The sequence below is a fragment of the Lissotriton helveticus genome, chromosome 6, assembly GCF_964261635.1.
Source record: "Lissotriton helveticus chromosome 6, aLisHel1.1, whole genome shotgun sequence".
NCBI lineage: Eukaryota > Metazoa > Chordata > Amphibia > Caudata > Salamandridae > Lissotriton > Lissotriton helveticus.
Window position 1 is genome coordinate 576,622,557 of NC_136067.1, and position 26,479 is coordinate 576,649,035.

The 26,479-nt window shown below is 41.8% G+C and overlaps 1 protein-coding gene across 1 annotated transcript in view; it reads right to left on the bottom strand.

Annotated features, from left to right (window-relative positions):
- Nucleotides 1-26,479, bottom strand: part of LMBRD1 (LMBR1 domain containing 1) — an 890,221-nt gene that overhangs the window by 370,825 nt on the left and 492,917 nt on the right. The window contains exon 11 of the mRNA XM_078648011.1: nt 17,800-17,902. Within this exon, the coding sequence (XP_078504137.1) occupies nt 17,800-17,902 (103 nt within the window). The remainder of the gene's footprint in view (nt 1-17,799; nt 17,903-26,479) is intronic.

The following is a 26,479-nucleotide window of genomic DNA, read 5'->3' on the forward strand; positions in this document are numbered from 1 at the left end:
CCAGAACAGTAGCTACAACCATAAGCCGCCAGAAGCATGAAGGACACTGAAGCATCCCAGCTCTCAGCACAAGAGCAGGAAAGAAAGGAAATGGACGGACCTACTACTACAAGGGTCACACACACAACCTCAAGAAGCAATAGCAACATACAGAAACGCCATGGAGAACAGGCACCTGAAGGCAACCAGCACTCTCCAGCAGAGCATAGCTATATAATAGCTACCACTACCCCACATAGGGTATAGGAAGTCCCAAAACACGGGAACCCTCTTTGGAAGAACTTCCGCAGCAGAGGAAAAAGCAAAAGTGTCACGGGGAAAAAAACAACCACTTGGAAGGCTTGATATCAGCCCAAAGAAAACAGAAGGCCTAATTTCAGGACCAAGTCTGTGTAACTATTCCAGCAAAAACCACACACACACACAGGCAACAAGAGCCGTCCAGCAGCCAACAATGCCCAAGTCCCATCAAGGAGGACTCAATGGCCAGCAAAGACCACCTATAGCAAGGGCATCCAAAAGGCCCAAACCTAGCTCAACTAAATAGTCACTGAGAAGAGGGAGGAGGAGGAGAATAAGGAGGAGGAGGAGGGAGGAGGAGGGAGCCCTGCCAGGAACCTCTGTATGGCAGAATTAGCAGGGGCATGGAACAACAGTCTGCCATCAAACGGAAGATCAATGAGCCGCTCCTGAATATTCTCAGGGAACACGCCGTCCCGAAGCCAAGCATGGCGACGGAGGGCGACTGAGGAAGCCATGGCTCGGCCCAGCACCTCCGAGATGTCCAGAGCGGAGAAGAGAATAAACGCTACAAGCTCCCGGCCATCGAAAGCATGAGGCTGAAAGTCCACCTGAACAGTCTCCTGGGAAGCTGCGGATCCCAGAGACTCATCCGAGTCCCACAAACAAGAGGAGGCCCTCGCCAATACACACACAAGGTGTTAAGGGCCCGCAGGGCAGCACTGGTCGAGGCAAACATGTTGCGTCCCAAGTGTCCAGCCAGCGGACCTCCCGGGACGGTGGAGTCAACAGTGGCGGCAGGGAGGGGAAGGCGGTTCGCAAAAGTGGACTGGCAGCAGAGGAGTGGAGGGAGAGGCATGCCGGGTCACGCGGTGCGGGACAGTGTCGGTGCAGAAGATGTTGAGGCATCGGATCCCCTGAGGTGGGGTGCCTCCAAGCCCCCGTCAGGGAAGAAAGGAGCGAACCCTCAAAGGGGAGCAAGATCTCCCTCCCACCAGCAGAGCCCTGATGGAGAACCTACAAGAGATGGCCCGTGGGAAAATGAGCAATCGGGTCCCCCATGCGCAGAATGCCGTGGACACGGCGTGAGCGAAGGCTGCACCCGCCTCCGTAGGGCCCCGTGGAGAAGAAAGCAGTTCCTCCGTGGGTGACGGCTGCAGATTAAGGGGGCCGTTCCCGAAACCAAGCGGGACGGGAAAAGGCCAGACCTGGAAGCCAGAAGGCACTGAAGAATGGGGGACCTGCCGCTCCTCCGACGAGCACCCCGGCCTCAGAAAAGGCAGGGAGCCGCCCTTCGATGACGCCAGCGGAAAAGACACTACACGGCGGCCAGCCTCCGGGGACAAGGACACCAAAATGCAGCCAGCCTCTGGAGAAGAGGGAGCATCCGAAGACAAATCCGCTGCATGACCTCTGTGTGGAGCCATGGAGTCCAAACCCTCAAATAGGATGCCAGCACCATCCGGCCAAGGGGCCGAGGCAGCCGCCTTTGTGTAGGTACGAGAGGGACCAGGGGAGTGACCCGAAGTCCTCCACCAGCCTCGGCCCAGAATGTTACGGAGACGGTCCGGCGATCCATGCAGTGGTGCCAGGGACGAATCAACCTCCCACTCGCCCTCAGCACCGGGGACCGGAATGAGGCCGGAGCCGAAGTGGCCAGTGGGCCGAGGCAGCCGCCTGTGTGGAAGGACGAGAGGGACCAGGGGAGTGGTCACATAAAACTACTTTTTCAGTTCTACAATTATCCAGTTAGTATCTGTGTCTTGCAGTAAAGGAATTATGATTGTAAAAGAAAGTGTTTAAATGTTTTTTATATACAACATGTTTGTTTAGTAATACATTAGTATATTTTAAAATTTTATTTTAATAATGTCAAATATTTTTTTAACGGTATTGTACATCATCATTAAAACAAACTTAACATGACTAGAATAACACAAAAGAGAAAAGAACAAAAAAAGAAGTATTATTAGAAAAAAACACAACAGCAAGAATTAGATGAACTACAACATGTGAGAAAAAAGAAAAAGTATTGCAGTAAGAGAACAATATAATTTATTAAACAACTTTCAAAGCCTAGAAACAGTGTGCACATTGTGGAAAGTACAAAAAATGCCTCAACAACAAAAAAGAAGAAGAAGAAAAAAAGTGAAATTTATGGCAAATCACATTCTAAAGAAACAATATATGGTAAAAGGAGGAAGAGTTAGTATGAAGAAATTAGAAAGAAAATGTTTTACAATAGAGTTGTCTTTGATTTGTTGAAAGATGTGAAGAAATATAAAAGATCAGCATTTTATAAAAAGAAGAAACAGATTGAAACTATTGTTGAGAAGGCTTTTGAATTAAAAAGGAAATTATTCATTTTAGTTTGAAATAGAATTCGATCACAAGATAAGCCAATACATTTCATGAAGACCAAAAGTAAGAAGAAGAGACTAATTAACAGAAGTAACTTTTGTGATATGTTTTGGGTGAATGGAAACACAGTTAAAGTTCAGAGCCTTTTTTTAATGAAGAGAGTTATTTTCAAACCAATACATTATTGCTTGCAGTTGATACCAGTGGTGGAGCTTATGAGGTTAGAAATGGTTGTCCAATTGAGAAAGAGTAGAAGGTTCCCAGAAATGTAGAAGAAGTGATAGCTGATAACGTTCTAGGGAGACGTCCTAAAGCTCCAGTGTATAGCTGGGATTGTAGTAGTATTTGTAGCATAAGACAGGAATCTATTGATATTTTTTGCAATTTTTTACGAGACTATAGTAAAAAAAAATGTGTTAAATAAAAGATTAAGATGTTGCAAGGACTAGAGTGAGAAAAAATACAGTTTGCAAAGTCATTCTCTGGCTTGCCTTTCAAGAAAAGTATGTCAAAGTGTTTTTAATCATTTTAGAATATTAGCTGTACATCATTCTCAAATGCGGAAGTTAGTCAGAAGATTGTATCACGCAAAAAGTCCAGCAATAATTTTAAATGAGTTAAACAGTGCTCTTTTGCGTGGGTCAGTATCAGATGTAAAAAAGGTTTGGGATGAAATAGAGTTTTGTTACTTTGGTCCTGAAAAAGAGAGTGGAGAAAATGAGACATTAATAGAAGTAGATGTTGAAGAAAATGTGGAAAATAGTACTACAGAGAAGTTTGAAGAACAAATTACAAAGTTCACAGTAATTTCATGTGAAAGGCCAAGTTATTGTTGTATTTGTTGCCGACGAACTCACTATAGAAATCAGACTAGGACTATTGATCTATATTTAAAAAGTGAGAAAATAATGATAAGTGGAAGGAATTTGCAACTTATTTGTTGGTAGAGAATTGCTTTGATTTGGGTACTGATCAGCAATATTGTTATAACAAATTAGATGATAATAAAATGCCTGCTAGAGCTGTCCATAATAATTTAGAGTTGGTAACTATTCCTCCAGAACTAATAGATTTAAACACGTATGAGTGTATTCTGGTTCAGTGTGTGCATCCATTTCAGGCTATTGTTCGTATGGAGACTAAAACAGGTAAATTGCCTCCTTCAGATTTACAGAGAGGATTAAAAGGAAGAATTGTGTATTTACCTCTAGATTTAAAGAAAAATATTGAAACTATTGGTGTAGAGAATGTAGAAAGTGAACCACTAGTTATTCTAGTCAATGGTGTTCCTTCTAAGAGTAAAAGAAATCTGGCAGGAATAAGATGATGTTAGGAAAGTGCAAAAGGCAACAATATTTCCTATAAAAAAACAATGATTACTACTAAAATATGTATGTAGAAGAAGAAGAAATACTTTTAGGAGATGACAGTGAAACATCAAGCGGTCAAATTAAAAAAGTGGACATGTCGAAAAGTGAAGACATTTATGAACATTATAGTGTACATCCACTTCATTTGAAAGAAGTGATGGGCAATACTATTGAATTATTCCAAATGAAGAAAGCGAAGGGGACTCCCATGAGTGTATGGGAAAAAAGTTTGGAAGTTCGTTGTTTTCCGCAGCTGTTCCCAATTGGAAAAGGTGGTCGATATGACGAACGATCAGTGCAGATTCCTGCATCAGAATATCGGACAACAAGATTGTTTGCAGAAGATCCAAGATTTCGACAATGTATCCCATATATATTTCATCTTTTGTTTGAGAGTGACTTGTGTGGACTTTAATATGCAGTCAACCACATATTAAAAACAGGAGTACATCTTCAAAATGTTTCTGCAAAAGAATTTATGTAAAGTACATCAGAGAGACAATCATTTAGAATCTCAACTGATTATTTTGATGGCATGTCAACGTGGTACTATTATGTATTGGTATCGTCGTCACGGAGAACTGAAATGCATGCTAAGGAACTTAGGAACTCCTACGTGGTTTGTTACCCTAAGCTGTGCTGAATACGCTTGGGATGATTTACTTTAATTTCTTCGAGAAGCAAATTCAAATATTAAAAATATTGAATACAAAACACCTGGAGAATTGTGCTCTTGGAGAAGTTATTGATTTCTTTCGGAGAAAGGAGTATCAAGCTAGAGGTGCTCCTCATTTACATATGCTGTTATGGACCTAAATTTGGAACTGATTCGGATGACACTGTTTTATCTTTTATTGAAGATTATGTTACATGTGATATACCAAAAAGAGCAGAAGAAAACACCTTAAGGCAACAAGTGTTACGATTCCAAAGTCATCGATGTGGCAAATATTGTCGACAAAAATACAAGGAAAAGTTTTATACCAAATGTCGTTTTGGTTTTCCACATCCAGTAATATCCAAAGAGTAAACAGTTTCATGTCAGCAGTGAGATATACCATCACTAGAAAATCTACCACTAATACGTATAATTTGAGAAAGAAGTGAAGAATCAAAGTATATCAATGATTATAATCCAGTTATTCTCTCGATGTGGAATGCTAATATGGATATCCAGTATGTTGCAGACAATTCTGTTGCTGTTGCTCGGTATGTTACTTCTTACATAACGAAACCAGAAAAGACGGAGTTGAAAGAAATGTGGGAAGAAATTTCCCACGAGAAGAGTCTTAGTAAACAATTTTACAGTTTTAGTTTGAAGATGCTGTACCATCGAGAAATTGGAGCGTATGAATGCTCGGATCTGTTCTCACCTGCAAGTTTATATTTAAAGTCAAGAGGGATCATTTGGGTGAGTCTAGGTCTTGCTGCAACGCGAAATCGAGTACTTAAATTTATTCAAGGAATTGAATATTTAGCAGTAAATGAACCGGAAAGCACAGATATTGTAAAAAAAACAAAAACATGTTGGATACATACTATCCAAATAAAAGTCGTCATCTTGAAAACATACATCTCTATGAAGTGCTGCAATATTACAGTTTTAAGAATGAAGGAAAATATGCAGTGATTGGCTCAGAAGGACGTTTGGTGAAACAAAGTAAAGGAAATCTGATTACTCACAGGAAACTGAATTGTGATACTCCTAATATAAGAGAATTTTACTATTTAGCACTTTTACAACTCTTCAAGCCTTGGCATACAGAACTGGAATTACTTGGAGATTTTCAGTGCTATGAAGATTCTTTCAATGCATGTAAAGATAGCATTAAATGCACAGTTTTTGCTAATTATCTCAAAATGTTGAATGAAGAAATTGATCAAGAATCTACTATTGCAGCTGAGATTGCTAGAGACAGTTCTCAAGGTAGTCAAAGTTCTGCTCCGCTGAGTCAAGATCCACTAGGACAACCAGTTCTTGAAAATGAAGCGGCAATCGCCATGAATGAAGTGGAAACAGCAATGCATCAACCTCAAGAAGATATTATGGACTTAGGAAACTTGGAAGAACAACTAAATGTTGAACAGAAAGAAATATATCACCAAGTGAGACAACAGATCGACCATGGTTTTCTTCATGAAAAGAAAAAATGCACATGCATATCATTTCAACCTATCCGAATGTATGTCAGTGGTCAAGCTGGTACAGGAAAAAGTTTCTTAATTAAAGTTTTGACCAGTTGTCTTGTGTTGTAACTGCTCTAACTGGATTGGCAGCACATAACATAAAAGGAGTTACATTACATTGTTTACTAATGCTACCTGTAGAGCATGAAAACAAATTGGAATATCACAAACTATCTGGAGAAACTTGTTATGAAGTTTCAAGAGTGCTAAAGAAAATTAAACTTCTGATTATTGATGAGGTTAGCATGGTCTCAAACTTAATGCTTGCCTTTGTGCATTTAAGAATGCGGCAAATTCTAAAAACAGAATACAATGTCTTATTTGGAGGAAAACATGTGATAGTTTTTGGAGATCTACTGCAACTCACTCCCGTAAAAGGACAACCAGTATTTAAAACGCTAGTACATGAAGACACCATAAAGTCTTTGGGAAGTGTTGGAAACGTTAACATTTGGTCATATTTTAAATACAAATGAAGTTGATTATAGAACCATTCTTCAAGTTATAAGAGTTGGAGTATTGACAGAACATGGCAAACAAGCTTTGCAAAGTCGTCTACTTACAAACTTGTTTCCACATGAAAGTATATAGTTCCTGAAAAAATATACAAAACAATTGCAGAAAATAAATCTATAATCTGCTTAATGCCAACACTGCGAGAGCGTTCTACATTCAATGAAGAACTTTTAAAGCTGGAAAAAAACCAAATAATTATAAAGAAGCTATTAATAAAATAGAGCATGAAGGAATCACTATTATTTTTTCTATATCTAAAACTGCTGGTTTAGGAAAGAATTTATATCTATGTGTAAACTGTCGGGTAATTTTACGGCATAGTTTGGACGTGGAAAAAGGTTTAGTAAATGGAGCAATGGGTAAAGTTGTTGATTTTATTATTTATCAAGACAGAGATGGAATTCAATTTTTGAAAATCAAATTTGATCAGATTGAAGAAGTAAACCAAATTGGTTGTTGTTCGGTTCGTTTTTTGCTTGTTAAAGATTTGTATGTTTGTAGAAAACAGTTTCCTCTTTCTTTGGCATATGCAGTGAATAAGTGTAGACAGTGCTTTGGTAAACATTGGAAGTACTGTATTTAAAGAGGGTATGGCATATGTTGCTTTGTCCCGAGTCAGAAATGTATCTGGACTGCATTTGATTGATTTTGCTGAGAGAAAGATTAGTGCAGATGCAAATTGTGTGAGAGATTATAATCGGTTAAGAAGATTATATGCTCCCAATTTAGGTGAATATCCTGTATATGAAAAGCGTGTAGTAGGTCGAAAAAGAAGATAAGAGAATATCTGTAGTGAAGTTAAAGAGAAAAAAAATACAGATAATGTTGAGATTCCAAGCAAAAAGAAAAAGGACACTATTGAAGAGACTGTTGAATATCAGTTAGAAAATAGTTCAGCTATCAACTGCTATGGTAATGTAGTGGTAAATGTTGTATTTTTTCTAGAAAGTTTGCAACAGCAAATTATGGAGAACTGAGAAAAAAGGTTTTGTTCCTTATTGCGTTCTATTCATGAAACATTGAGAACTGATAAAAGTAAAATGCAAAGTGTTTCTGATATTCGCAATCTTCTGAATATATGTTCTGGTTCTACGCAATTTACACAGAATGTGCAACAAGATTCTCAGGAATTTCTAATGTATATGCTTGCAGTATTGGAAGGTGAAGGAATACAAATTGAAAATCTATTTGGACTTCGCTATAAATGGGAAAATGAATGTGAAAATTGTGGATTTACTACTACCACTAACAGACACTGAAAGATTCATATATTTGACAATACCAGACTGTAAAACAGTGTCTTTTAACAAATTAGTTAAAGCAGCAAATCAAAACATGGAGTGTAGCCAATGTAGAAATGTTATCAACACTAGTTATTCAAAGATTTGGACAATATATAATTTTAATGATACAACGTTGTACAGCTGATGGAAGAAAATTGGAAACTTTAATTAAAAAGTTTGTAGCAAGTCAACTCTCAATATCAGGAAGAACTTTTTTAGCAGGAGAAATTATTTTCCACGATTGTCCTTCTACAACATCTGGACATTACACTATCTATTTAAAATGTAAAAAGGATGGACATATTGTAATGATACTCATTTGGTTTTTAGATATAGTTTGCATAACGAATTACCAAATTCATAACTTATATTTTTAAAGTAAAAGTTTTAAGAACATAATTCGTCCTATTGGTAACATGTTAAAATTTATTAATATGATTATTTTGGACAATTTCACAATAAAGGATTTCAGGAATATCATTTGGCCTAGAGGAAAGATTTTAATATGATTTAAGCAGTTTTTCTGGAATAATTTGACAGCAAAAAAATGTTTAAGCTCACATGGGGGGGTCACACAGCCAGCGCGCACCCGAAGCCACTCCGTGAGAATATGTCTAAAAATAATGTAACTTAATTACAAGTAGAAATATATGATTTTTTTAAAATAGTTTAGATTATCTCTTGCTCTTATATATACTTTAAAGTTATATACATACCGTTTTGAGATATAAAAAAAGAATTGCGGGAGTCGCGCACCTGGCGAGACACCATACACCTATGACGTAACGTGTGGTCCGGCTCCGCGCAACCGTCGCATATGTAACGCACAGCCGGCGCGACCCCAATCATATATGACGCTACGCAGGACTAGGCATGGCGCACCCGTCGCATACCAAACGCACATCCTTCACGACAATAGCAATATGGTGGGAAGGATCCGCGTACTGATCGAGCACACTACATGACTGGTACGCGACTCCAGTTTTTTTATCCCCCAAAAAAATAATAAACTATAGATATTTATTCTAGAAGATACAAAACATTACATAATTATAAAAAAAATACAAGGAAAAATTATTAAAGGATATTAGACTTACAAAATATTCCCAAAAAATAAAATAATATATAGGTTTTATAAAAATTTAAAACAAAAATTAACATTTAAAAAAACCTTTGAAATTAACATTTAAAAAACCTTTGAAATTCACTGAAAAATCCATAGGTTTCAGGGACATTTTAGTTAGGAATTAGCATTTAAAAAATATTTGAAATTCACTGAAAAAACCATAGGTTTCAGGGACGTTATATTTAGCTGGAGATTTCACTCGTATAAAACGATAGAAATCTGGCCGTTATACTTAGTAGACCTAACCATAGCTCGCGCCCTCCCTAAGCACTGATGATGATGTCACATATTACATCACTCATGACATGCTCAGTGACATCCCTGATGACATCTCAAATGACATCACTGATGACATCATCCATAGGATCATCTGATGCACCTCCTCACAACCTAATAAAACCTTTCATACACCCACTCTAAAATAAAGACTACCAATATCAAAACCATAGACAGACCAAAAGCAGTTAGTACATACCTGCTCAGTGATTCATACGTCTACACACACATCCACCCACTAACCCATACACTAACCCATACAGTCACTCATACACACAGTCATTCATCTATACAGCCACTAATATATCCACTCAAAAACCCATATAGACGTTCACACACTGCCACTCACCCAAAGAGTTACTCATACACCTGGTCAGTCATCCAAAGAACCTATCACACACCCATTTTCTTGCTTATACAGTCATACACACACCACCACACTTATTTATACAGATGCTAACACATACTCACTCTCAAGCAATCACTCATAGAAACACACACTCATCCATACAGATACACTCACTCTCACATATAGTAATTTATATACTCCAACACTCACATATACTGCTTTAAAACATATGTACTTACTCACACATGCACCACTGAGACATCCATTTACTCACCAACATACCCATACACACACTCACCCACCCATACAGGTATTTCCATATGCACTCTTGAACTTATACACCCACAGAAACAACCACTCACATATCTATGCACATTTGTGCACCCACCCACAAAGACACTCAGGCACCCATACAGATACTCAGACATCCAATAAATAACCCATATAGACACTCATGTAGCTACTCATCAAGCCATGCAGCCTCTAACACATTAACTAACTGACCATAAAGACATTCGCAGAGTTTAGTCTCTAACCCATGCATTCAGTAAGACACATTTAATAACTCACTTAAACAGTCAGTCACACACCTACTAAATCATCCATTCAGACACTCATACACCCACTCATACTTCAATACACTTTGGTATCACCAAATACGTGCGCACTCAGGTTCCACTTAAAACACCATCCAAGTAGATATGCAACTGGGTTTATTCCACCACAACGCGTTTCAACTGCATCCGCAGCCTTGATCAAGTGAATAAAGTACACAAAACATAGACATCTTATAACATCAGATATCACGTCAAAGGCACAAAACATAGAGGTAGGACAATATCTTAAATAATTGGCGGCCATATTGGAGTGTTAAAAAATATGTATGGTACAAAGCGATGTACTGAAATCAAAAGTAATTTGCATGTGCATACGTCACTGTTGCTAAACTGTGAACAGGCTCAAAACAGAGGTAGGACAGTACCTTTTATATTAGGCGACCATATTGGGGTGTTAAACCATATTCATAGTACAATGCGATATATCACAATGAACTAAGAAACAAAGTATATTGCATGTGCGCTCATCACTGTGGCTTATCTGTGAACAGGAATATATACCTACATGGTGGTAAATAAAGCGTGAGCATTGTAACATTAATGCTGGCATAGGGCAAGGTGGAATGTTGGCAGAAAAGCGCTGCATTATTACAAAACTGATTATGCTTAGTGCTCACCTCTGCGCAGCCGCCAGATGCTTCAGACTAAAATTGCCTCAAAGTGTTGGCATGTGCCTAATGTTGCATGCATAGTGCGGCTCCCCACCTTACCATCATCAAAGTGACCCTCGTGTTGCTCAAAGAGATCTGAATGAGCAAGATGCATACATTCCACAATATCATAGTTTGATCACGGTACCATTGGATCAATCCTATACAAAAGAAACACTGAGGTAACTACGTACTAGGTAGTCAACTGAACGCATAGTGCCTGAAACTTCAGATGCGCTCAATGCATCTGACATTCAGCGCTTAAGGAGCTCATATGTCTACTATAGCAGCTACAAAAATTGTGCTACTAAGTGAGTAATTGGCCTGGTGCCCAATTAGTAATACATATAATATCTAACGTAAAAACGCAAGCTCCAAATGTGGTTCTAAAAACCTACGCATCGTGCATCCCGCCAAACCGATCAAAAGGTCAAAAAGTCTGCAATGAATAGATAGACCAACCAGACTCATGTAGTATTCTCTATTCATGGTGCCAGAGATATCAGTCCGAGGTTAATTGTGCAAAGGAAGTAATTCCCAAGTGATGTCGAAGTAAAGGTAAGGCGACCCATGTGAGTCAATAGGTACCTTCCTTCCCTCCTGCAAAAGAAACAAAATAGACAAAATTAAATTAAAAAAAGGTTAAAAAGGTGCGACAATGTTCCACCCCAATTTACAGTTTCTTATGCACAAACTGATTGAGGAGGAAACTCATCAAGATTCTACCAAAATAAAAATAAAAAACATCGGTCAAGAAAACTCAGTTCATGATGCGAAAAAAACTCAGATCATGATACGAGAAAGATACCCAAACAGTAAAATCAAACAAGTCTACTTTTTCCTAAGATGTATCGAAAGTTCCTCATCTTAGTTCAGACCCTAGGGGGCCTTTGTCTGTAAGTCCACAATGTATCTAGACTCTCTTTGCCTGAATCTAAGTACCCTATTGCCACCTCCGTGATCCAGCCGGATCTGTTCCAAACTGAAGTATTTCAGCAAAGAAGAATCTGAAAAGTGTTTTTCAAAACAATGACGTGCTACCAAGTATTTGGGATTTTTGTTCGTGATAGCACGTTTGTGTTCCAGAATTCTCTTTTTGGCCGTAAGGGTGGTGCTCCCTATATAGTGCAACTTACAGGGACATTCAATCACATATATCACACAAGTGGTGCTGCATGTCAAAAATGGTGTTATCTTTTTGCTACTTGAGCCATGTGTGAATTCATTGTGAAATCTGCTCTTTGAACACGCTTTGCAGTGTCCGCAAGGGAAAAACCCTTTAAGGTTATGACCACCTCTATCCCGTTCAGGTGTGATGTCACTATGTACAAGCATATCTCTAAGGTTTCTACCTCGCCTGTAGGTGATGCTGGGTCTGTCCTTGATGGTGTGGCCTGTACTGTTATCATTTTTCAGTGTCACCCAGTTGCTAAACAGAATGCGTCTGATGCTGTCTGACTCAGAGTTAAAGGTCATGATTATCCTGGTATCCTTTTCTTCTCTCTCATCTGCACTAGATGTTTTCTCCATCAGTGTGTCAGATCTGTTAATGCCCTCTGCTCTATCAATGGATTTCTTGAGTACCCAAGTAGGATATCCTGCGAGTTTAAACCTCTCAATCATGTTAGCACTTTCTTTGACATATGCCTCAGGATTGCTACAATTTCATTTTGCCCTCAGCAATTCTCCATATGAATACTCCATTTCAGAGTTTCTGGATGAATGCTGAGGGCATGAAGGATACTGTTGCCAGCAGTGGTCTTCCAAAACAGGGAAGTATGCATCTGGTTCTGTCTGATCTCCACTTTGACATCCAGATATTCAACATTGCTGTCGCTAATGTCACCTCTAAGTTGGATATTGCGATCATTCATGTTGAGTTCCCCTATGAATTTCTGCGTCTCTGCACGACTGCCTCTCCATATGATGAATGAATGAATGAAACTAGATCTTATAAAGTGCGGACTTAGCCCAAGGGCATCAAGGCGCTAAAGCAGACTATAAGTGATGGAGGAAGAGAGAGTTAAACTGCAGACTGAGTGAAGAGCTATGTCTTCAGAGCTTTACGAAACAGTAAGTGAGAAGCAAGGCCGGAAAGATCATGGGGAAGGGAGTTCCAGAGTTTGGCGGCAACCGTAGAAAAGGCACGTCCTCCCCACCTAGCCTTGCTGAACCTTGGCACTGTAAGCAAGTTCTTATCAGCCGACCTCAAATTCCTAGAGGGATTGTAACGATGTAAAAGTGTCCTAATACCCTCTGGATCAGATCCAAAAAAAAGCCTAATGAACTAAGCATAAGGTTTTAAAAAGAATCCGGCGGTCAATGGGAAGCCAATGTAGCGCCCTAAGAGAGGGGGAGATGGAATGAAATTTAGGTAGGTTCATCACAAGCCTGGCCCCGGCGTTCTGCACAAGCTGCAGCCACTGAATCAGACCTCTGTTAATGCCCAAATAAAGGGCATTACAGTAATCCAGTCTGGACGTCACCAGTGCAGCCACAGCCTGTTTACGGGAATCCAATGAAAGATAACCTGAGATTTTCTTTAAAGTTCTGATAATCCCGAAACAGGTAGAAACTGTCCTACTCACCTGCCTACTCATGGTGAGAGAGTTGTCCACCAGAATGCCAAGATTTTGTGAGACAGGGCAGGGACAGGCGCCCAACGAATCTGGCCACCAGTCGCTGGACCAGAAATCCAGACTACTGCCAAAAATCAACACCTCAGTCTTCTCCCCGTTTAATTTAAGAAAATTTGAACTCATCCAGGAAGCAACTGCTTCCATGCAGAGCCTGAAATTGGAAGCCACATCTCTGTTATTATGGGTAATAGACACCATAATTTGCGTATCATCAGCATAGGATAAAACCTCCAATCCAAACGATCTTACAACTTTGGCGAGCAGGGCCACATAAATGTTAAAAAGCGTCGGGCTCAGACGAACAAGTCATCTATATACCTGAGCCACAGTTCTATTTTGCTCAGGTTCTTGATGACTATCTTGCCAGAGAATATCTCTTCTTCCCATAGGCCCATAAACAGATTCGAAAAACTAGGGGCAAAACAAGAACCCATCGCGGTTCAGATCACTTGCTTGTAAAGGATGCCGTCAAAAACAAAGAAGTTATTAGTGAGACAGAATTCTGTCATTTCGATGATCAAATGGTTATGCTCCCAGTATTTGATGTGTCTGTTTTTTAGGAAATGCATGCAGGCTGTAAGTCCTTGCTGATGGTCAATGATGGTATATAATGAGTGCCCGTCTAACGTGATCAATAGGAAATCACTTTCCCATTTGATGGTTTCTAGTTTGCCCAAAAAATCTTTAGTATCCCTGATGTTACTAGGGAGTTTGATGACATATTCCATAAGGAAGTGGTCCACATATTTGGATATATGTGCAGCCACATTTCCTATGGATGACACAATAGGGCGTTCTGGAGGTGTGTTAGGATCATTGTGAACCTTGGGATTTAAGTAGAGGACTGGTGTCTTAGGGTAATCTGTTTTTAGATAGCAGTACTCTTCCGACTCAAGGACAAGTGTCACCAGTTTGAGCCTTTTGCATGCGGAATCGACCATTGCTCTGTACATCTTGAAGGCTCTTTCCACATGGTCAGCTTGTCCCATATAGTCATTATGCTGTCATTGTATGTATCCCTGGTGATAGGCGTATAATAAGTGGTGTCCCTCAGCTGTCGTTGGGCCTCAGCAATGTACTGGTCCCTATCCTGGATAACAATGTTGCCGCCCTAGGAAAGAGTAGACTTGCTTGATTTTACTGTTTGAGTCTTTTTCTCGTATCATGAGCTGAGTTTTTTTTCGAATCATGAACTGAGTTTTCTTGACCGATGTTTTTTATTTTTATTTTGGCATTATCTTGACGAGTCTCCTCCTCAATCAGTTTGTGCATAAGAAACTGTAAATTGGGGTGGAACATTGTTGCACCTTTTTTAATTTAATTTTGTCTATTTTGTTTCTTTTGCAGAAGGGAAGGAAGGTACCTATTGACTCACACGGGGCGCCTAACCTTTTCTTGGACATCACTTGGGAATCACTTCTTTTGCACTATTAACCTCGGACTGATATCGCTGGCATCATGAATAGAGAATACTACAAAGAGTCTGGTTGGTCTATCCATTCATTGGAGACTATTTGACCTTTTGATCAGTTGGGCTGGATGCACGATGCATAGGTTTTTAGAACCACATTTGGAGCTTTCGTTTTTACGTGGGCACCAGGCCAATTACTCACTTAGTAGCACAGTTTTTGTAGCTGCTATAGTAGACATATGAGCTCCATAAGCGCAGAATGTCAGATGCACTAAGCGTATCTATAGTTTCAGGCACTATGCTTTCAGTTGCCTCAGTGTTTCTTTTGTATAGGAGTGATCCAATGGTACCATGATCAAACTATGATATTGTGGAATTTATGCATCTTGCTCATTCAGATCTCTTTGAGCAACACGAGATTCCTTTTGATGATGGTAGGGTGGAGCCGCACTGTGCACGCAACATTGGGCACATGCCAACACTTTGTAGCAATTTTAGTCTGAAGCATCTGGCGGCTGCGCAGAGGTGAGCACTAAGCATAATCAGTTTTGTAACAACGCAGCGCTTTTATGCCAACAATCCACCTTGCTCTATGCCAGAATTAATGTTACAATGCTTACGCTTTATTTACCACCATTTAGGTATATATTCCTGCTCACAGATAAGCCACAGTGACAAGCGCACATGCAATATACTTTGTTTCTTAATTCATTGTGATGTATCGCATTGTACTATGAATATGGTTTAACACCCCAATATGGTTGCCTAATATAAAAGGTACTGTCCTACCTCTATACTTTGAGCCTGTTCACAGTTTAGCAACAGTGACGTATGCACATGCAAATTACTTTTGATTTCAGTACATCGCTTTGTACCATAAATATGTTTTAACACTCCAAAATGGCAGCCAAATATGTAAGGTATTGTCCTACCTCTATGTTTTGTGCCTGTGACGTGATGTCTGATGTTATAAGATGTCTGTGTGCTTTGTGTATATTCACGTGATCAAGGCTGCGGATGCAGTTGAAACGCGTTGTGATGGAATAAACTCAGTTGCATATCTACTTGGATGGTGTTTTACTTGAACCTGAGAGCGCACATATTTGGTTACTATTATATTTGGATTTCTGCCAGCATGCTTAGCTGGGGTGTGCGCCACCGTCCACGGGTGCCAGCTGTCCGGAAGGAGCTTTGAAGTTAAGGATATATATATATATATATAAAACATATGTGTATACTTTATAGAAACACACATTCACTGGATGATGTCATCAGTGATGTCACTGAGCATGTTATGAGTGATGTAATATGTGCATTGCGGGGCGCGAGTTATAGTTAGGTTTACCAACTATAACGGCCAAATTTCTATGGTTTTATACCAGTGAAATCTCCAACTAGCTATAACGTCCCTGAAACCTATGTTTTTTTTCAGTGAATATATATATATATATATTTTTTTTTTAACACATTTAACTCACCAGTTATAGTTATTTCAAGAAACTATAACTTGCATCCCCGCCATGCAGTGTTGTCATCAACGATGTAATTTCCGATATTATCATTGATGTTATCAATGTTGTCATAGAACATGCCAATAGTGATGTAACATGTGAGGTAATAAGCTGCGCATGGCGTGAACACAAGAGATAGTTACTTGAAATAATTACATGTGGAGAATTTCAGTGTTTGTTTTTAGTTTAAGATGTTAAGTTTAAATTGACATGTTCACATTTCGATAACATTACTTTAATTTTGTTTTTTTCAGTGAATTTCTAGTAGTGTTTTAACATGAATAAATATTTTAGTACCATACTTAACTATGCCAACCTCCTTCAGGGGCCACCCCCCACATCACATGGATTCTGGCCATGAGCAGCGTGCGACTGGCTGAATCCAGCCCACACAGGTAGCTAAACGCCTGTCACGCACAGCCATTGATCGTGCATAGCGTGGGGTTGGCCACAATGCCTGGCCTGCAGCCAGGCTGCGAGTCCAAAACTTGAGGGCAGCCAACACACAAGGCCTTCGGCGGTGCCTGGTGTGGGATTGGCTCCAGTGAGGTGAAGAGGTGGAAAAGATAAAGAAAGGGAAATAGAGGGAGGCAAGAGGGTCACAGATTATGAAAAAAGGGGAGGTGAGTCAATGAAGGAGAGAAGAAGGCAGTGAAAAGAAGAGCAGGAAACAGGCATATTAAGGGGGAAAAGGGTAAAGGATGGGGTTAAATTGGAAAAGAGGGTGAAAGACAAAGGGAATAGAAAATAGGAGATGAGTAAAAGAGGAGAGGGGAAACTTAAAGAGATAAGAATGGAGAAACAAAGAATGAGAGAACCAAGTAAGGAGAAAGAGATAGAATTGAGAGACAGCAAGATAAAGAGAAGGTCAAAACAGAGGAACGGGAGTAGAACATCAAGAGCTGCAGATAAGCATTTGCCCAAATGTAAAGAGCAAACAAGTGATAGCTTTTGAGTTGATTTTTACGCCATCCAATACTGAATTATCATAAAAATGTTTACTACAACTGTTTGATGTACCAATTTTTCTTAACTCATGTGCTACACCCTACTATAAAACAGTTGTGTGCACAGAACAAGATTGGTAAGACATAAATATCATGTTCTCCATTGAGCATGTTTACAGTGTATTTGGATTTTCTATAATTAGCAATAAGACAAATCACAATTTTATTTTCTCAAGTCTTAGATCTCTACTATTATTGAACCTATTGATACAAGATGTAGGTGAATAAACACAAACAGCACAGTGTTTCAACTAACCGTCTGAAGAACTGGTAAAAGCATATTTAATGGGTTCGTGAGATTAGTTCCAAGAATCAGGAAGCCAGAATTTATGCCAGATGAATGAAGGGCTTTATCAAGGCTGTTCAGAAAAAAAAAAGAATGTTACTTTAATTAAATGATTCATTCCTACCACAAATACTTTTCATTATTAACCTACACCACTAGGACCCCAAAGACTTTTTCTATAATCACTAAAAGTAGAGATGAACAAGATACTTACTTTTGGTAATGCTTTTTCTGGTGGATACTCTATACAACCACAGATTATTTACCTTGGGAATATTCCCCTGGCGTCAGACTAGAACCAAATGTTTTAGAACAATACTCCTGTGTGTGTAGGTGGTGTTCTGTAGCTCCACACCAATGTCATTCTGCTTTTGAAGTGACAAGCAGAGCCGCACATAGGCACCACCCATGGGAACAGACAGTTGCTTTTTTAGGCTGTCCACACCTTCAGATGCAGAGTCCATCAGCAGATTTACATAACCAGTATGCAGATCTCGATATTTGGACATTTTTGGAAAGCAAAGAGTACAATTCACATAAAGAGGAGATGAGAGGGTCAGTGAAGAAACTGAGGTTAGAGAGCATACACCAGAAAGTGTTACTCAAAGTAACTAAGTTGTTCTTCTGATGGATACTTCTAACTACAGATTCCTCACCTTGTGAACAGATATCATAGCAGTAGCTCCCAAGGAAGTTGGTCTGTGAACTGACTCATAAAAAAAAGTCCTGAAGGACCGAGCAAGGAAAATGCAAATCTCTACAGACATGGCTATCAAGGCAGTAGTGCTTAATGAACATGTGTACAGAAGCCCATGTAACTGCTAGACAATTCTCCAGGACAGGTACTCCGCTTGCCAACACAGTGGTAGCAGCTCTGACTCTGGAGGAATTAACCCACGGGCCTTCCAAAGGCTGCTTCCTGGCCAGTGCATGGCATATCTTGATGCAGAGCACAATCCATCGTACTATTGACTGTCCTTCTTTGCACCAACAAACCCAACAAAGAGCTGATCGTTTACTCGATGTTCTTTCGAGCAATCAATATAAAATAAGTGGTCTCATGGGGACAAAACAATGGAGCCTCTCTCCTTATTTTGAGGGATGAGTTGGAGCAAAGAAAGCAAGAAGGGCGACAGCCGGTCGGACGTGAAACTATGTGACCACTTTTGGTAGAAAAGAAGCTTAGGTCATTAACTTCAACTTATTGGGAAAGAAGGAAGACAGAAAGACCCTGAGACTCCCACACACGTCAAGCCGACATTATGGCAAAGGCAAAGACCATTTTGAGGGTCACAAAACATGGTAGCAATTGTACACCTTCTCAAAGGAGTACACAGTAAAAAAGTGAGAACCAACTTTAAATCCTACTGTGGCATCACAGAGAGCTTCGGTTGGTATAAATGTTCCAAACCTTTCAAAAATCTCATCACAACAGGTGATTTAAACAGAGGCTGATCTGGCAACAGTACAACGAAACAACAGCTGACAAGTAGCCTTAAACTATGCCATAAGCTAGTCTTTGCTGAGCCAGGAATAAATCCAAAATCTGGATACAATTCGGCAAATTCCTCTGGTCCTGTGCCCTCTAGGACTTCAGGTTCAACTGCAGAGTCTACATATGCCAGCTGGCATGTTTCAACAGTGGGATGCTGGATCCAGCAATCCCAGCAGCCTCAGAGTCATCCGCACCGAGATCCAAGATGGAAGCTGAAACATCAAGATCATATCGCAAATGGTCTAGACTCTCTGCCACGGTGGAAAAGTGAAAAACTGTACCATACCCAAAGCAGCTCAGATGAACAGGAGCATCTGCTAAAGAGTCAGGTGTGACATTGACCAATTGATAGTGAACTCCAACGATGTTAGACGGTTCGCTTCCACCTGGAGGTGGTGAACAACCAAGCCCACCTTCAACAGTCAGTCATCAAGATAGGGGGAAGGGGGAGGAGCTTCACGCGCATCCAAGATGGCCACGTGAGCTTAGGGCTCCCGAGACCCTCGTAGCCCCCCGAATATATCCTGTCATTTATCCTGACTACTGTGGAGTGCTTCTTGCAGAGGAACGGAAGGAGACTCGAAAGCTGAAAACCGAGTCTCGAACGTTCCCCGGAAACCGGAGTTACAGGATCGCAAAGTTTGAGGCCTGTTCCCCTCGGACGACCGGTTATTTAGCTGGCACTGTGCCCGAGTGGTAATGCAACAGCATCGGCTTTTGGCACCGGAAGTGACTGGCTTGGCTCCGCTTCTCCTCTTGGTTTCACTTTCGATTTCGCCTGAGACGCACTTGGGCCCACTCCAGATCATTTTAGACCCTTATCGGCGACAATTGTGCCTTGCCCTGATGAAGCTGCAACAGACGGCTGCCCTCTGGATTGGCGTTTGAAGAGTTTTGGCTGATTGCTTGGCCAAGCCGATTACTGAATATTACATAGCCACGAGAGGCTAACGTACTTTCATAAGATTTGACAACAAAGGGCGTGTTGCTGGTCTTAACATTGGGAATTTCGATTGCTATTTCCCCTGAGCTGAACGGTGAACGTTGATTTGTCTCACAATGGCGGCCAAGCCGGAGGGAGATAAACGACAATCGAAAGCCGTCAGAGGGGGAAGGTATACCCAATCTAATAACATGGACCGATATGCTCAGTCGAAGGGGTCGCCGATTGGACTGGGCAAATCTCAAGAAGGACTTAAAGACACCTCTGTCCTGGAACCGGAGCTGACGTTGCAAGATGTTATGACCGCCATTGATGGTGTCAACTCCACTCTCGGACCAAAGATGGAGACTCTTGCGCATAAGTTGGACACTGTATCTACTGAAGTGAATCCGATTCGGGCAGACCTCACGAAAACTAGTGAGAGGGTGAAATCTCTGGAGATAAAGACTGCTGGTCTTACGACTGATGTCACGGAATTGCAAACAGAAGTCCGGAATGTGACGGCCTCGAATGACCTGGCTCTCCGTAGACTGGAGGATTTTGAAGGGCGAGCCCGGAGAAACAATGTGCGTATTATTGGTGTACCGGAAAAAGCAGAGGGGTAGTCTGCGGACCTCTTTGTTGAAGAGTTGGTACGAAAGCATCTTCTGCCCAAGGGTCTCGGTAATTTCTTTACTGTTGAAAGAGGGCACAGGATTCCCGGAGGTAGGCCTCGTGTTGGTGTGCCGCCTCGACCTTTGATAGCGAAAATATTTAATTTCAGGGACAGAGATGCGATCCTCCAGGCCTCTAGATCTAAAGGCCCTTTACAAAACGAAAACTCATCCATCAGTTTTTTTCCGGACTTCACACAAGCAGTCCAGAAGCAGAGAATGAGCTTCATGGGGGTTAAACGGAAGCTTCGCGATAAGGGACTCAAATACGCTATGATGTACCCAGCCAAGCTGAGAATTGAACATGGCGAGAAGGTCTATTTTTTTTATCAGCCCGAAATAGCGGCAGACTGGTTGGACACGCTAATTGCTCAAGGGGAACCTCGCAGACAGAGTGGAGATGAAGGAGGGGGTGCGCAGGAACAAGAATAAGTACTGTTGCCGTGAGAACTCTGAAACGTGGGGAACAGACGATGGTTCTACTCTTTATAATATCATGTTCTGACACAGTAATTTAGGAGGGTTAACGGGTTGTCCGTGGGTCACTTTCCTCCTCATATTTAGCTTTTTTGTAGTGTAGTTTAGATGTTTGGGCGACAGGCACACTGCGGGTGGCTGGATAGTCGTGAGCAGGGGTGCAGGGTGGGAGGTGGCGTAACTGTTAGTTTAATGGGGGGGGTGTAAGCGGGGTGTTGATTTTTTGCTTTGTTTTTGTGTTTTTCCAAGGCATTGTATACCAGAATTGCTTAATGATGGTGCGAGGACTGGAGGAGGGTTGGGCCTTTTTTATGTTTTTTGATGGGGGTAGGGGGCTGCGAGTATTGAGTTGGAATGTGAATGGGCTGGGGGATAAAATTAAACGTAGTGTGGTTCTACAATTCCTCAAAAGGCACTCTCCGGATGTAGTTCTACTTCAGGAGACTCATTTGGTGGGAAATGCTTGTAAAGCGATGCATAGAAAGGGCTACCGTCTGGTGGCGCATGCCGGATTTACTTCGGGGTCGAGAGGGGTTGGGATCCTCCTTAGAAAATCTCTTCCGTTTGTAGTTGACTCCGTCACCGCAGATGATAGGGGTCGATATGTAGCAGTATCAGGACGTTGGGAGGGATACACTCTCTCCCTTGTTTCGATTTATGTCCCCCCGGGTCTACAAACCACTACCTATGCTGAACTGGGGAAGCTTGTTTTAGATCTCCCAAAAGGATTGCTGATTCTGGGTGGGTGGTGCTGTAGTCTCTGGCACCATGGAAAGGGCCCCGCCCCGTGACACGGGACGGGCACATAGATGGCTTCCTGATTTTCTAGAGGTTCTGGGCTTGATAGATAGCTGGAGATTGTTCCATCCTAATCAACGACAGTATACTTTCCACTCCGGTGCTCATGGTAGTCTCTCGCGCATTGATTATAGTTTAGTACCGGCTGCCCAGGCGTCGTATATTGTTGAGGTGAAACATCTGGCTAGAGGAATTTCGGATCACTCGCCACTCTGGATCGGATTTGAAATGACCCTGGGTACTGGTGGTAGGATCGCCCCTATAAAATCCTGGTATTTGCGTAATCCTAAGGTTCGCAAAGAACTTTTGAAAGCGTTGGAACACTATTTTCAAGACAATGAGGGTTCGGTTTCTTCGTCGGTCTCTCTGATTTCGGGAGTTAAAAAACAGACAGAGGAAGAGGTGGTGGGGGTTGAATCGGACGTAGCTAATATTGAATTGGAACTGGAGCAGGGGACTACCGCGCTAAATTACATGCCTTGCAACTTAAACAGCTTGAGTACAGGACGTTGGTCACTGATAGTGCGAAGGCCCTGAGCCGAGAACAACAGGGGTGTTTATATGATGTAGGGGATAAAGCTGGTAAGCTGATTGCTTAACTGGACAGGAGGGATGGTGCAGATCGGGTAGTTCCTGAGATTGAGAATGCGGGGGGTGATCGTATAACTGATCCACAAGGGATAGTGGATGGTTTTGCGGATTACTTCCGTAATGTATATACCTCTGTCTCGGATAGACCGGAGGAAGACTCATGCCAATTGCTGAGGGATATTCAGCTTCCATGTTTGACTAAGGAGGACCACGACTTCATGGATAGTAAGCTTATGGTGGATGAGATTGCTTTGGCGGTGCGCTCCCTGAATTCTGGGAAAGCAATGGGTCCCAATGGTCTTCCGATCGAGTTGTATAAACTTCGACCGGACAGGATTGCCCCGTATCTGAGAGATATGTTTTTGGAAGCTCGAGAGCATGGGGTCCTACCCCAAGATCAGAGAGTGACCTCAATAGTAGTTATACCCAAGGATGGGAAGCCGAGATCTAGTTGTGCCTCGTACAGGCCGATTTTGTTGCTGAAATTGGAACCTAAGATATTGGCTAAAGTGTTGTCCAATAGGTTGATCAAGGTTATTAGTGAACTGGTACATCCCGATCAGTCTGGATTTATTCCTCACAGGAACACGGCTTTAAACCTGCGGCGATTGCACGGAGTTCTTGCTAGGGCGCATACCTTACGAGAACCGGTCATACTAGCGTCACTTGACGCTACGATGGCTTTCGATACGGTGGAGTGGCCATATTTGTCGGCTGTTTTAGCTAAATTTGGTTTTGGTCCTGAGTTTGTTAGCTGGGTGCGGCTCCTGTATAACGAACCTCTGGCCCAAGTTGTTGTGAACAATTGGGTCTCGGCTCCATTTTGTCTTGGGCGTGGCACTAGACAGGGATGTCCGCTATCCCCCCTTCTGTTCTCGCTGGCTCTAGAGCCCCTGGCGGCTTGGATCCATTGGGAGCCCTCGATAAAGGGTATTCGTTGGTCCCAGCAGTTCAAAGATCGGATTTCTTTATATGCCGATGACATTTTACTTTATCTGACTTCTCCCAAGAAGTCCCTTAACGTAGTCTGCGATGTTTTAACCTCTTATGGTAGGAACTCGGGATTGAAAATAAATTGGACAAAGTCCTATCTTTACGTGTTGTGCGGAGAGGTCCCCGTCCTGCCCCGTAATTGTCCTATACAGAGAGCTAGGGACGGATTTAAGTATCTTGGGATTTATATTTCACTCGATCCCGCAATTCGATATGATAAGAACCTTCTTCCTCCACTGGCCCGATTGAAAAGCGACGTGGCTGGCTAGAAGAAACTTCCACTGTCGCTGTTGGGACGAGCGGCCCTGTTCAAAATGATGTCTTTGCCCCGGTTCCTCTATGCCCTTCAAAACACTCTGGATGTAGTACCAGCTAGTTACTTTCAGGAGGTGGAGGGATTGCAGCGTAGTTTGCTTTGGGACGGTCGGTCATGTATAGCGCTGGCTAAGCTGACGCTCCCATGGTACGACAGGGGAATTGCCCTCCCCGATATTAAAATATACTACTGGGCGTCTCAGCTGGGAGCTATAAATCATGGAACCTATGGGTCCAATGCGGATCCGGGCTACGCAATGGATAGATGGCTGCTCCCTGGTGGTAATTACAACAGAGCGCTGTATACTAGATCTGTGGAGAAAAGTTTAACGGGCCCGACTAGAGTGGCAGTACGTATATGGCACGATGTTACCTGTTCATTGGGATGGAAAAAACGTTTGACTCTGGCTACCCCTTTATTTGGTTTGGATAGGCTGGGCTGGTTGTGGAACACGAAAGGTTTTGACAGATGGGACTTGATAGGGATTTCTACTGTGGGCGATGTTTGGGGCGAAGGGAAGAATGAAGTTGTTTGTGGAACTACAGACTGAATATGAGTTGAATGAGACGGAATATTTTCGCTATGCGCAGGTGCAGCATGCATTGAAGTCGATATCCCCCGAGGGGGAGATTATACCAAAATCATCCCCGTTAGAAGACCGAATACTGGATGGGCATCTACCAGAACGGACCATCTCTCTCATTTATAAAAAATTTATAAATCACAGAGCTGATCTATTAGTGGAATTAGGGAACAAGTGGACGCAGGAAGGTATTGAAATAGACGATGAAGACTGGCAATCCGGGGTTTCTTTCCCTAAGGAAGTCGCGATTCCAGCGAGATTGAGACTCGTCCAATTAAAAATTTTGCACAAGGTCTATGTTACTGGTCCACGTCTGTTTATAATGGGGTTCTCGGAAGATGGCTTGTGTAAGCGTGGATGTGGTCAGTTGGGAACGCTTTTCCATATACTGTGGGAATGTCGATATATGGTGGATTACTGGAACAGGATACATATTGTTATGCAGGAAGTGACGGTTGTACAGCTCTTACCAGAAGCTAGGAGATGTTTATTAAATATTTGGGAGCCTGCAGACCTAAACACTGCACAAATTCGATGGGTCACTCTTGGGGTCATGATTACTAAGCGGAATATTGCACAGCTGTGGGGGTCTGCAAGGCCACCTACGATGGACGGATGGAAAGAAAGTATGGATTGGTGTATGTACGTGAAAAAACTGTCTACCTGGCTAGGGGTTGCCCTCGAAAATGGAAAAGTATTTGGGGTCCTTGGAACCAATATAGAGGGAATATTTGTACACCACCTGCAACTGTTGAACTTGACACTCCTCTTTCCCCATGACCCTTACCTATGAATCTACCTGTCATTTGTACTCCGTGCTCCCTTCCCCCCCCATCGCCAATGTTTTTGTACTATATATTGCATTTGTGAGCGACCCTCTTCTGTAATATGCACTGCTGTATTTCGTTGATGCCTTGTTTTAATAAAAAGAAATATACAAAAAAGATAGGGGGAAGGCCCCTGACATTCTAAAGTGTGCTGCTACCACCACCATTAATTTTGTGAACACCTGAGGGACGCTGTTGAGGCCAACAGGGAGCACTGCATACTGAAAATTCCCCATGCCCATTGTGAACCACTGACAACACCAGAGGGTATACAGAACATGAGTATGGAAATAAGAGTCTAGAAAGTCCAATGCCACCATCCTGTCTCCAGCATCTAGGGCAGACAGAAACTGGGCCAGCATGAGCATCTTAAATGTGTCCTTCTGCAGGAAGGTGTTTAAAGGGGGAAGATCTATAATAGGACTTAGGCCTTCATCCTTTTCTGTAAAAAGGGAGTATTAGGAGCAATGTTCCCTCTAATTTTTTTCCTCTGTGTGCGGCAGTGTAGGGTCTCTGTGCGCTGCAGCCATGACTATGTGCGCCAGGAACCAGACCGTGCGTGTGTGCAGCGCCAAATATCCCTCCAAACCTTTGCTTGAAAAGATGGTGCATTTCCACACATACAGTGCCACGTTAAGGGTCTTAAGGCAGATTTGCAATTTGGATACACCCGTCATGACATGAATTGGTTACACAGGCAAGTACACTTTAGGTTTACAAAAGCACAAGACTCCAACGGTGGTGCCATCATAAGATTTTACTAAAGATTATTAACTGGAGCACTGTTCATTGGGAGGGTAAATGTTGAGAGCCTACACAAGATTACATATACACAATAAGTTGTGGAATGGAATATTTTTGCTGTTGCCTACAGCGTTCATCTTCATTTGGCAATTTCTACTATTGCCAATTACTGCGGGATACAGTGCTTAATTTGTAAAACAATAAGTGCCGGGGCTCAAAGCTTAGCTCAG